The 13605-nt window shown below is 40.9% G+C and overlaps 1 protein-coding gene across 7 annotated transcripts in view; it reads left to right on the top strand.

The window, feature by feature from the left end:
* The window catches only part of LOC115646790 (lipoxygenase homology domain-containing protein 1), a 313208-nt gene that overhangs the window by 77703 nt on the left and 221900 nt on the right, over positions 1-13605 (top strand). For all 7 annotated transcript variants that reach the window (XM_030553098.1, XM_030553099.1, XM_030553095.1 and 4 more), the window contains exons 13-17: positions 3344-3444; positions 6496-6669; positions 7182-7394; positions 7832-8009; positions 12225-12356. In XM_030553098.1, coding sequence (XP_030408958.1) covers positions 3344-3444; positions 6496-6669; positions 7182-7394; positions 7832-8009; positions 12225-12356 — 798 coding nt within the window. The remainder of the gene's footprint in view (positions 1-3343; positions 3445-6495; positions 6670-7181; positions 7395-7831; positions 8010-12224; positions 12357-13605) is intronic.

Raw genomic sequence — 13605 nt, forward strand, 5'->3', positions numbered from 1 at the left:
TCATCAGATCATTGAGGATGTCATGTATAAGATTCAAAATTAATTCTAACAGGAGCAGAGGATGGCAACCATGTATGTTCTTACTCTTGAATACATATACAACTATTAATGGTAAAAGCCACTTGGTTTTGTTGTAAAAGAACATCTCACAATGGTGCCCCATTATTAAATAGAATCTAGTTCTCATGTGCTGGTTTAGTGATCCAGAATGCAAACCTCCATGGTGAGGGTGGTAAAACCTCTCAAGAACTGGGGCAGATACTGTCCCAGCCACCAGCTCCAAATGCTTCCTCCTCTCTACCAGCATCACTTCCATCTTATCTGGGTGAGCTACAAGGGTTTGAGAAAATGAGGTTAAAAGCTTGTTATCATCTACATTATGGCGGTGCAACCCAAAGTGTCTCAGGTCTTTCCTGAATGGCCTGACCTATGCTCTGAATAGAAGGGATGACAGAACAGAACCTTGAAGGACATACTTGAGAGAGCCTTCAAGGCAGTGAGCAAATTCCCAGCAATTATCTGTGGGATGTCTCTGAGAAATCGGGGCAGAAAACCCCCATATGAATAACTCCTCAAGTAATCTTCTCCATGCAGGACAGTCCACAGGTAGATCAATAAAATCTGATAGATATGGAATACAGGTTTCACTTTATTTTTGTAAAGATCCCTTTTTAGTTGTCATGGTTGCTCTTGGAGTGCAATTATTCAGTGACTCAGAACGTTGAATTAATCAAATCATTAAGTATTGCCTTAAATTTCAGGGCATTCCAAATCCCTAAATGCAGTTACCCAGCATGAGAATGTCCTGGAAATCCTACAGGGAGTTTCATTTTATGGTTATAAACTGTGAACTACTGGGTAAACCTCCAAACCAACCTCCTTACATGAATCAGGACTCCTAGTCTGCACTGAGGCAATAAGGAAATCTGTTCACTATGACTTTGATTGATGGATTGTATTTGATTCAATTCCACATAGCATCACAGAGCTCATAATCATTTTGCATGCAGAATCCAAATTTACACTGCTGTCTGCTTCACTGCAGATTGCTGCACTTTCCTTCATGTGTATACGTGAACTTCTGTATGGAAGTTTTTAAACACATAAACACATTAAATTTATAGCACTTTCTGTACATTTAATTTTACATATTAGAAGTAAAATAATCATGTATGTCATTTTCAGTGAGTAGTATTTTCAGTCTGTACGTAATTGTGCAGGTACCACAACTGCACACACAGTTACTGCAAGTGGCCATGTAAATAGAGCACGCAGCTAGCACAACTGTGATGTCAAATGTAGGCACACATCTACTTACACTTCTTGCCATGAGGAACATGTCTCTACCCCTCAACATTTCCCTTGAACGTTTGTTTGGGTTAAACGCCTGCACATTACTTTACCAGGGCACTGAGACTAGCTCTGTACAACAGAAGCTGATGTGAGACTTGTAGCTTGGGGCACTGTTCCTTGTGCTCACAGTTAGGTATGAAGTTTCCAAAAAGAAACACCATCTACTTATCTTTCATAGTAAGCAACTTTAGTGGAAGCTGCTTGGGCTGAAACTTTCCTGCCTTTCAAATGCTGGTAGGACTACAAGGAACAATTTATTAATAACTTTGGACCAGATCCTCAGCTGGTGTAAATCAGGTTGGTTCCAGTGCTTTTGATGGAGCAATGGCAATTTACATCAGTTGAGGATTTGGCTCAGGGATTGTTAATTTTCCAGGATCTTTTATTGTTGACTGGAAGCACTAAGAGAAGTGTCATTGTGATTATTATTTTTTGAGCTATGGTTTGATTCTGGCATGTAGGAACACTACCAACATGCAAGATGCCCCCATGTATGAGAGAATTACCTTGAATTTAGTTGATCTAGTTAGAACAATCGTTTAAACAGGCATACAGTGCATTCAGCCTTGCTTCATTGAATGAATATACTTAATTTTTTAACTACTAAACAGCAGGTTGCAACAGCTCTATTTTATTATGAATAGAATAAAATTAGTCAATAGATAAAATCTCTGGGCCAGATGCTGCCATTCTGAGTAGTACCTTGCACTGCAAGTGGGCCCATCAGAGTGACAGAAAAGGCCTACGGGAGAGAAATGGCTCACAGTGTTATTACACTGGGGATGAGTTTGACTCACTGTATTTATTGCTATCGGTGGGAGCTACAGGCATTTAGGGAAAGTACAATGTTATTTATGTATATATTTATAATGTGGTAGTGCCTGGAGGCCCCAGTTAGGGATCAGGGCTCCATTGTGGAAAGCACTGAACACTGTACTCTAAGAAGCACAGCCCAGAACTCTCAGCCCAGGAAGGAGGGGATAAGGTGACTATCGGTCACCCTAGCACCCTCCTGATCCAGGGCTGCTCCAGGGACTGGAGAGGCCCCAGGAATAACATGGCCCTAGAGCCTGTCTGAGTTATGGCAGCCTCTCTGAGATGCCCTATGAACCACAGTGATGCCTAGAATCTCTGTACTGCTGTGTGCTGCTCCCTGCCCCAAACCCGCAACTTCTTGCCCCCAGGCCCAGTCTGGCACGTCTCTGTGCTGGGAATTGTCTTCCATATTGCCTGTGCTGGGGGAATCCTCCCCTTACATATACGGGGCTATGCTGCTTCAGCCCTTTTAGCAGGTGCACAGGTGAGAATCTCTCCCTAAGTATATGATGAGAGACAACAGGGAGCTCCCTGTGTTCCCCTGTTGGCAAAGCTATTACTATAATAAACAAACAACTGTCACTGCTAATGCAGTAAGCACTTCACAGCTTCATCATTGTCAAGGGGTTTGGAGACATCATAGAAGAGGTAAATCTTAAGAATATGGAAATTCAGAGCCATGCTGCAAAATTTGTTTTTTACAAATAATAGAATTCTCCTGAAAGAAATAGATTTTTATCTCCCTATCTTAGGATATTATACTGTTGCCCTTCACTGTGGTATCTGCAGTATGTCTTCCACACAAAATCAATTGGCCATAGTGAGGCCTCTAGTACACTTCATGGAGTCCCTGGCTCCCTTTTGGGGTATTGGGATGGGGTATTATTTTGTTTTGATCTTTTACAAACAATAAATCTGCTCTTACCAAGAGATTTTTGCTCTTCGCTGATAGCTCTTGGGCAGTGACTTTATGAGCTTCCCCAAATGAACTGGGAGGCGATCTGTTGATCAGAGTCCAAATTTTCCTCAGTTCTAATTACTAATTTTTTTAATTCAGGCTCTTCCCTGCCAGATAATGTCTTTGCAAAATCATAAGTCACTTGTTGGTATTATATGTAAAAATGAATTTGAATACATCTATGGCTTTACCTTTTTTCTCCCCCAAACTCTTTAGGTCTTTTTGATGTGACTGTCAAAAGAAATGCACATGTGTTTAAGAGTCATCAGATGCCACATATTGCCCTTGCTCTAAATAATGGCTATGTCACTGGAATGGTATGAAATTGCCTTATTGCTTTTCATTGTTTCATGGTTATTATTATGTATTAATTTATTAAATAAAATGCAAGCTTTGTTCTATTTTCTAATAAGTAGCAGTTACTTCCAATCAGAGATGAGGCCAAGTTGCAAAACCAAAATCTGAAGTTTGAACGTGCCAAAGATCAGGAAAGTTTGGATTCTGCTTTGGTGCCCATCTATTTTCATTTTTATTCTTTCCTCCTGTATCTTACTTAGTATTTTTAATGGCTTATTGAGAAGAATTTGATTTATACAACCTGGAACATTATGAGCTGTGTTTCATTGTTTATACCAGCTAGTCAAATGTTGACAACATATCTGGCATGCCCTGGCATCTCCTCTCCTTGAATAATTATCAGTGCCAAGTGCTAATTGTAAATATCCATTTATTTCCCTATCACTTTTTGTAACTAACCTGTCTTTCAAGGCTTGTTGCAAGTTAATGTTCCAAGCCTAGCTTGCTCCCCTGCTCTCTCATCCTCTCCTCAAAGGTAGATTTTTGTCAACAGCAACAGATTAGTACTGGTTGTACTTGCGTTTTCATGATCACAAGCTTCCTGGAAAGTCAAGCACATGAAACTTTATAAGTCCTTAAAGGTGGGAACCAAAGAAACTGAATCCCATTTAGTCAGCTTATGGGGTGGGTTCTTCCACAGCCCTGGCCAAATCAACCGGCAGATCAAGAGCCAGAAGATACAACCTAGGCAACATCAGTTTGGAGGTGGGAAAGGGCGAGACCTTGCTCCATTCCCTCGTCAATCTGCAAAGCTCTTGAGCTCTTTGAAGAGAGATTTTTAAGGAATAGGCTCCTTCCTATCCTCCTCTTTGGCTCCCTCCTTTATCTAACTTCTTCACCAGTGGACCTTCTGCACTGGACAAGAGAAGGCCTCTGTCCCTTTTCTCTCTTTTTCTCCTCTCCCACCTCCTGTAGAGATCCTGAACTCAACAGGAAAGAGTCTTCCTCCTGAAAGTCAAGCCCAGCATTGCTCTGTCACAGCACTCTCAACATGTGATTAGGCAAGTGGAGTTGTGGAAGGTGGTTCATTTAGATAGAACTGTGTTTTACTGAGGATGGAACCAACTGTGTTTTTCTTTCCCTTATTTGAGGAGCGAGTAATCTAGTGGTCAAAGCAGGCCACAAGCCTCCTTTATATAATATGCATTGGCTTTAGTGAGAGAAGAGTTTACTCAGCATCTTGCAGAATTGGGCACCTATTTGGGAATGGCTTCAAGCCACAGAACAAGTGGTGCAAACTCTTCTTGTTCCTGTTCCACACAGCGTGAACAGCTCTCTCTTGTTCTCAACATCATTACAACTAGGGGACTGGGGAAAGGATTCCTTCCTTCTATTTCTACCTCTGTCACTGCCTTTTTTTTTTAAATTTTGGGTAAGCCACTTAAAGTCTCTGCCTAAGTTTACCCATTCTAAATTGCATATAGTAATAAAACACCTCTTCATAAGAAAGTTGTGAGGATTAATTAATGATTAAAGCACTTCGTGATCCTTGGAAGAAAGGTGCTGTGTAACTGTAAAAAGGTACTGTAATACAGTAAACATTTGTATAGGTTTCAGATTTAATCAAAGGTCTCGTGGCTCTCTTGTTTCACAGTCTCATCTAAAGTCCACCTGATGATTTCTTTGTTCTCAAAAGCTTCAGTTACAGCAGGTTGAAATGTTTTGAATGAAAAGGAATTTTTTTTTCATGCAAAAATGGCCTTTCTTGGAAACAAAAAGTTTCACAAACCATTTAGTCTTTAAAATGTTATTATCTTTTATCTCATTTGTTGTTTTAAGAGTTATCAAAGCTGTTATTAAAATGTCTATTGACATTTTTCATTTTCTTAAACCTGAGTTTTCAGTAAATGAGAGAGAACTTAATGTGTTAGATCAGGGGTTGGCAACCTTTCAGAAGTGGTGTACCAAGTCTTCATTTATTTACTCAGATTTAAGGTTTCACATGCCAGTAATACATTTTAACATTTTTAGAAGGTCTCTTTCTATAAGTCTATAATATATAACTAAACTATTGTTGTATATAAAATAAATAAGGTTTTTAAAATGTTTAAGAAGCTTTATTTAAAATTAAATTAAATGCAGAGGCCTCCGGACTGGTGGCCAGGACCTCAGCAGTGCGAGTGCCACTGAAAATCAGCTCACAGACTGTGTTCAACATGTGTGCCATAGGTTGCCTACCTCTGTGTTAGATTAAAAGAACTTAATGATTTTTTTGAAAAAGCAACAGTCCACTTTGAACCATGTGAAATGAAAACAGCTTTGAAATCTTGCAACTTTCCATTTTTGCCCAGTTCTTTTATAAGCCCAATACAATGTGTATTTTTGTGTATAGTGTCTTTCATGCAAAAGGACCAGGAAATAATCCACAGCCCTTTACACTCTGACCAGACAAATACAAATAATGAGCCTGATTCAGCCATCTGGTTGGATCCCTGTGGGTTGCTGCCTTCCCTAGATATTTATCCAGGGAGAGCCATATAAACGCTGATGTGGGGGGCCACAGTGCTGCTGCTGGTGAAAGGTACCTGAGAGATATTCTGAGTGCATTTCCTGAGAGCCCTGACCTTGCACCCTCTCTTCTGACTCAGTCCAGTTTGTGGGCTGCGCCAGGTGACCCCAGACCCCTGCAGTAAGGAGTCCAGGTAGGTTAGTTGTTATACCTGCACTCAATGCAGAAGTTCTGCCTTTGGCAGTTCCTAGCTTGACTTTCTCTAGCAGAACCCAGGAAACAAATTGTACCCAATGAATATAATTATGAATAGATAACAGGCTTGTCTTATTTCAGGATTCTGTGCCCAGTTTCAGGCCTCTTAATTTTAGAATTTCAAGCTCAAAAACAAATTTGAGAATTTCCATATTAGGTTGATCTTCATGGCTAGTAGCAATATGTTTCTGGCACCATGAAGAATTAATAGAGGTGCAGAAATAGAGACCCCATGGCGTGACGTCACTTTCAATTACTTATATCTAGTGGTTCATATAATTGATTATTCCTGCTTTTCTTGTGTTAGGACAATGAAGATACTCTCTGTGAGCTACAAGTTCATATTCAGCCAAATCGCTGTGCAATTCTGGAATCAGCCCGAAGTCCAGGGCACATGATTACATTCAGTCTTCAAGGCAAAGTAGCTGATGATACAATAGGCTATGCAGGACTCTCAAAGGAATTTGTTGTGCATGTGAAGGTAAGGCTGGGGGAGAGAGATGAAGGAAACTAAACTGCAAATAGTTTATACTTGTAAAATCCACTGTACCCGAACACACCCCAGCAAACTGAAAGTTGAAAGAGTGATCTCCTTCCACTAGGTGGAGCTAAAGACTGCGACTACAGCTTAACAGGGCGACATCATGATGTAAACCCTGGGGAAGTCACAGATAGTCAAAAAACCTTCCAAAACCAGGGCTGTACACACAACAGAGCTGGATGGGAAATTGTTTGCATAGAAGGAGAGAACAGATTGCTAGTCGAAGGAACGTTTATGTGACTTGTGACAAAAATGTACTTGAGTCACTTACCACTTTATACATAGAAATGCGCCTGTAGTGGTTTAAAAAACACAGTTCACATCTTCTGCTTAATTGCTAGTGTAAAGGTACAACTACTGCTAGATGATGGAGTGTATCAAGGTGAAAAATCAAAGGGAGTGAGGGAAGCCATGTCATTTACAAATGGATATTTTTATCTATCGATTTGTAGGGTGTGTTCCACAATGGTGCCATAATTCTGCTCACCACAAGTCTCTACCAGGCTCTCTGCCTCAGGCCTGATGGGAGCTGCAGTGGAGCAGGAAAGCAGTCTGAAGAATCCTATTGGAAAGTGCATAAAGTCAGCTCTGGAGTTTGCATGATTGAGAGTCTGAAACACCAAAGAATGTACCTGAGGATCAAGGATGGCGAGTGTAATGGAAAAGTAAGCAGTTCTTGTTTATATTTGCCTTTTAAAATGATTAAGTAACTTGCCAATGCCAGAGGGAAGGAATACAATCTTGTCTAAAATAGAGACTTTTTACATCTCCCATCAGCCATAAAACTTGCAGAACTGGGAAGCTCTGATCTGAAGACAGTTTAGCCTTTGCCTAAACCTTTACATGAATCAGAACTCTGTCTCATGCATGATATTTCCCTTATTCAGATCATTATATCTCTATTTCTGATCACAAAGGAATAAACAGGTCCAAACATGAGGCTATCTTTATAGGATGGAACAGTTAGACAACTTAGTAATATGCTAAAAACTTAAAAAACAAACTGAATTGACACAAATATTCAAAGTTTTATTTTAAAGTTCTCCATCTGCATATCACATTCAATCGTTGAACTCACATTTCTGTATTTCATCTTTTTTAGGGAACGGGTGATGTATACTGTCACTTTAAAATTGAGAAGAACTTAGACAGTGGATCTGTGAGTCTAGAATCTGTGCAAAACAGAGGGATGTATGTTGGTCTCCAACCAGATGGCCAGACCAAGCCAGTTGTTCATACTGGAGAGAGAAACATTTTGTTCTACCCACGAGTCATCAAATGTATGCAACTTTGAATACTAAACAAGCCACTGAGTATTTCACATATTTATAGTTACACATGTCAATATAACCAGAAAGTTTAAGGTAAAAATATAAAGACCAGACGTGGAAAATTCTCTTGAATGTTTTAGTACTTTAAATGAAAAACATATCCTACTTGCAACTAATTCCTCCCATATACATTGGTAATTTTTATACCTCATTTTACCAACTCAAGAGTTAAAAGGAAAAATCTTGATTTTTGCTGAATAAATGAAACTTTGAGTATGTGGAAAAAACAATGGTCATAACATCTGGTTATTACAGCTCCCTGATTCTCTGCCCAACTCTAGTCACTGGTTAGAGCAGCCTGGGGGCAGCTCTACCATGTGTCAGCTGGCACCAGTTCCCAAGGAACTACTCTCTAGCTGAATATAACTTGAGTGTGCTCTGGCCATACCCCTTCTCTAACTTCAATATGCCCCTCACTGCTGGAGACTGCAAGAAATATGGCATAGGAGCCAGGTAGGCTGGTTGTATACCTGGAGTGGACTCTCTCACTCTGGAAACCCCCAAAGTGTGAGTGGAGCAGAGTGAAGGATCTGCTCCACTGTCAGTGGTTGCTAACTATGCAAACCTGAGAACTTTGTTTTTATACATTTCTATGTTGCTTTATTCATGGCATTAAAGCAGCTCCATAAAGACTAACGAATTGAGTGTCACAACATCCTTGTGAGGTGGGGGAAATATTATTATCCCTGTTTCTACAAAAGGGGAACTTCCACACAGAAAGTCTGTCAGGAGTTAGAACCCAGATCTCTGAGTACTCTGCCACAAAACTGTACTTCCTCACAAATATCTGCCCCCTTCATTGAACTGTAGCTTTAACACACACCGTAGTTGTCTGCAGGCCAGTTCAAAAGAAAATAAGCACTTCTGCTCAACAGTCAGAAAGTGTGAACAGTACAAAGCACGTCTCATCATGAATAAACTATGGAATAGATTTGAAGATGTACATCTCTGAATTTCAGTTGGAATGTCTATTGGTAGTGGTAGTCTTGCTAAATCTTGACAACATTTCTGCAAGGCTGACAATCTGGAGTGAATGACCACAAATAGTTAATCAGTTTTTATCTTTTTTCACTTAACTAATGTTCTCTTTTTTATGAGGCAAAGAGGGAGAAGTTTAAAATAGATATGCTTTTTACATGGACATTAGGATAAATGGGAACATGAAACACCAGTCTTCAGGAACTAAAAGACATTAATTTGGGATTACCTTTTAAAATTAATATACAACTGCTCTGCCTTATGGGCTGCATTAGGCACAGACACACTGAGGGTGATGGAGGAGGGTGTTGGACTGTCTAAGTGGCAGTGCTTGAAGTCATGCTTTTCTAGGTCCCAGTGCCACCAGAGTCATTGTCATTATTATGAGGGAAGGTTGTTATGGGTAAGAGATAGCCTTTCCTACCTCTTTAAGAATGGTATAAAAAGAGCTAGGCTGTACTCCCCCAGAGCAGCCTACCTAGTACTGTCCCATGGCCGGAGATAAAGCCACACCCATCTAAACATTCCCTCACTGGGCCAATCTGTTCTAACCACCTTGGCAGCAGAGAGCTGTAAATTAGCTTTCTGAAGTCTCCTAAGCAGGTGTACTAGAGGGTAAATAGCTCCCTGTAATTTCTCCCCCTCTAGTGCTCCCACACAGGGACAGATACAGTTTGGACTGTGAATTTTTGGAATTTCATCTCCTGATTCTTTTCTGACATTGAATCATAGGGTAGATAACAAGAGCTACTAAACCTCTTCCCCCCTGCCCCCAGAGAAAGCAGTTTAGTAGATTGATTAAAACTTTCCATGGTTCACTCTCACAACCCCATCTCATGGAGAACTTCTGTATCTGTGAAGGCTATGGAGTTTTAATTGCAGACAACCTTGTCTTCATATGAACTTTATAATCCCATCTACAAAATGGGAATAGTTTCATATGATTAAAATGGCCTTCTTCTAAATTCACATTTCTTGTGCTTTATTGATTATTCCTTTATAATGAGATTTTGAAAGGAACTGGGGCTTGGATTCTTAAAGGTATTTAGTCACCTAATTCCCATTGATTTCAATGGAAGTTAGGAGCCTAAACAGCTTTGAGGATCTGGGCCCAAGTGATTTAAGTTCCCAATTCCTATTGAACTAGGCAATTAACTCCCTTAAATTCCTTTGCAAATTCCAGCTTTCATTTTTCCCTAAAAAGACCAGTTCTCGGTTCTGATGTGGTAGTCTAGTGGTGTGATACATTATCCAGTTTTCATAATGCTCAGGGCTTGTCTGAGTCTGTGGCTGGCTGGGATGTAAATCTACCTTGCACTAGCCTGTTACTCACTAAACGTCCATGTGGACCCTACTGTCATGCACTAAAAGTTCCATAGAGTGCTTTGATGTACCCCATAATGAAATATATGAGCCAGCTGATAAAGATTTATACTATTCAGAGCCCTTTTTTATTTTCCATTTGGCATGCAGCTGATAGTCACTTGGCCAGTGAGAGCCTGGCAGAAACCAGTACAGTCACAGCTTTTTATATCTTGCGGATGTTAGTTCAAAGATATTTCAGATAAAAAATGAAAGATACCATGAAAACGATGAATGGACCATCAAGCTTTGACTATAAGTTGGGAACCCCAGTATAGATGTGCAGACTCTCCCCTGAGGTGCCTCCTGCTGGTGATATCTGGGATCATTACAGCTCTGGAGCACTCTCTACAGGCCGGTGATCTGCCTGTTCTCTGGCCCCTGTGTCTCTCCCTGGAACCCAGTGCCCCTTTAACCTGGGGTGCTGCCCCCTGGCAGTACCCCCACAGTTCTGGGTCTCCCCCTCCCAGGGGAACCGCCACCCACTATCTCTACCTCACCTCAGTATCAGGCTACTGCCAGTCATCATCTAGCCCCCACACCCTGGGGCAGACTGCATTATCAGCCTACTCATCACTGGCAAGTTTGGGTTTGGGCCTGCTGCCTTTACCTATCCCTGGGCTGCCCTCTGCAACCCCCAGTACCTATTAGCCCAATACTAGGCTGCAGCCTGGGGCTTTCCAGGCTAGAGCTCCCCAGCTCCCCAGCCTTTCCCCAGCCCTGCTCCACTCAGATACCCTGTCACTAGCTCCCTACAGCCAAGTCCTTCTTCCTCTACAACCAGAGGGAGATTCTTGAGCTCCTGCCTCCCAGCCTTTTTATACAGGCCAGCTGTGGCCTGATTGGGGCGTGGCACAGCTGCAACCACTTCCCAATCAGACCAGCTTATAGAGCTGCTTTCTCCAGCCACAGCCCCCTCCCAGGGCTGTTTTTAACCCCTCAGAACCTGAGCAGGGTGAGCACCCTGCTACACCCAGATACAAGCAGTATAAACTCATCTCAATCAGCAGTCAGAGGCAGTATTATAGCACACAGTTTATAGTATTATTTAAACAATTCCAAAGGTACACAGAAGCATTATAATAAAAGTAATCATAACTGTGGTATCACTGCAAGTACAGTGCATGCACCGTGCATGTGGTTGGGGGTGAGGGGGAAGAATATTTGAGTCACTATATACCATGCAGATGAGAGAGAATAATTTTTCCTCCTAAACCCATGAAGAAAAGGGTTTTCAATAGAAAGCCTTAACTAAAGCAATGCTAACTGGTACTGCTGTAATAAAACTATTTGCTACTCCATTATAGACTCAGGTATGAAAGTTGGTTCCTAAGATACCTTGCTTCTTAATAAAAGAAGATAAAAGGACCTAATGCTTTTTTCAGTGCAGCCAAGATTTGTCACTTTGCAATTTCATAGTTCAGAAATGGCCACCGGCAGTTTTGTTTGAAAGAGATTTCAAGCAATGGCCCCCTTTAAGCAAGAAAACATCAGTGGAGGGACTTAACATCAAGAAAACAGCATTTGAATGAGTCATTTGATTCATACATCAATGTTAAATTGTTGCTTAGAATCACAAAGTGGTGACTGGATTTTATTGGCATGCCATCTTTTTTCCTTTTTTTTATGCCTGCTGCTAGCAATAAAAACCTATTACTTACATCTATGCACTGCACAGAGAAAAGATTTTGGTATATCTTGTAAGTTTGTCTTACGATTGCAAGGTTTATTACTAGTGTTTGCCGTTGAATACCTGGGTAGCTTCTAAATAGGAGAAGCAAATGATTTTTTGGTAGTGTCACACTTTACATGTTGTTATTTTAGTTGGCAGGGAAAAGCCTATGGGAACATCTGCGACACCCAGCCAACCAAATGGAGGGATCAGAGAATCTGAACACCAACTGGCAAAAACCCAGAAGCCAGTGGCTCAGAGCCCATCAGCTTCTCCACCCGCAAGTAAGGAATAGTTTTAAAAAATCTATATTGTAGTACTGTGATTCTGTGTCTTTTTGATGGCCTACCCTAGGGATGACACTGAATGTCTTTTCTAGACTGTTGCAATGCACAGTGTGGATTTGAACTGCTCTTTAACAGACTTGTTATCTGAAAAAGCAGTGAAGTTTACTAGATTGGTTAGCCAATAGTCAGCATATAACTGATTTGACTAATTTCATTATGCTGGTTTTGAATACATTATTATAATATAGCCCAGCTCTTTTCCCTACTAATATGAGCCACTTTACATTATATATAACCGTGCTAATACAATGTAGGGCCCAATACAAAAGCCCATTGAGGTCAATGGAAGTCTTTCCATTTACTCTAGTGGGCTTTGGATGAGACACTAACTACCTTTTAAAATGTTTGTGTATGGCTGCATCATATCGTTGTGTATAATTACTGGGGGAAGGGAGTAAGGATTCTTGACCCAGTACGTACTGGCCTCAGTACTCTGCTGCATCCCCTGGGTGTGGATGAGGAGGATCCATGTTCCCAGGACTGGCTGCGTGAGGAGTTGTTAATGCTGACCTGATCCATATCTGCTTGTGGCCCTCAAGGAGCCATCAATCAACTGGGCATTGCCGAAGCCTTCACCAATTCTCTCCCCCTAGTAACCTGCTACTCCGGGAGTGGCATAAAGGGATTAAGATCACATTGTTTGGGGCAGGATTGGTTCTCTAGTGTGTGTTGTATAATGCTTAGCTGATTATGGACCCTACCATAATATAAACAACAACAGCGATTCACCATTGATACCATTTACAGTGAGAAGTGTTTGAAATGGAAAACTCGGGTATTTTGGAATCTCTCTTTTTATTTTTTTTTAAAGTTTCAGTATTTCACCCCCACCGCCCTTCAATTTAAACCATTGTTTTTTTAAGGGATTAATAATCAAAACAAAACAAAAAACCACCCTGTATTTCTAACTAAATGGAAATGTCTGCTCTTCAACCACAAAGATTGCAGTTTGATAGTAATTCTTGCCCTGGTCCTAGGATTGCTATGGAACAAAATAAAATAAATAAACTTGTAGCAGCTGAGAACTCAGTTTGCAGGAGTTTCATGTTCTCTTCAAAGTCTAAAGATTTCTGATTTAGCAGGACAAGGTCACACAGCCCAAGTGGGAGCCTTCTCTGAAGGGAGAATCTTGTTCTTATCTCGGTGGTGCAAAGTTCCCCTATTCAAGAAAGGGGTCAGGCTAGTG

Source organism: Gopherus evgoodei, chromosome 2 (assembly GCF_007399415.2).
Source record: "Gopherus evgoodei ecotype Sinaloan lineage chromosome 2, rGopEvg1_v1.p, whole genome shotgun sequence".
Taxonomy (NCBI): Eukaryota; Metazoa; Chordata; order Testudines; family Testudinidae; genus Gopherus; species Gopherus evgoodei.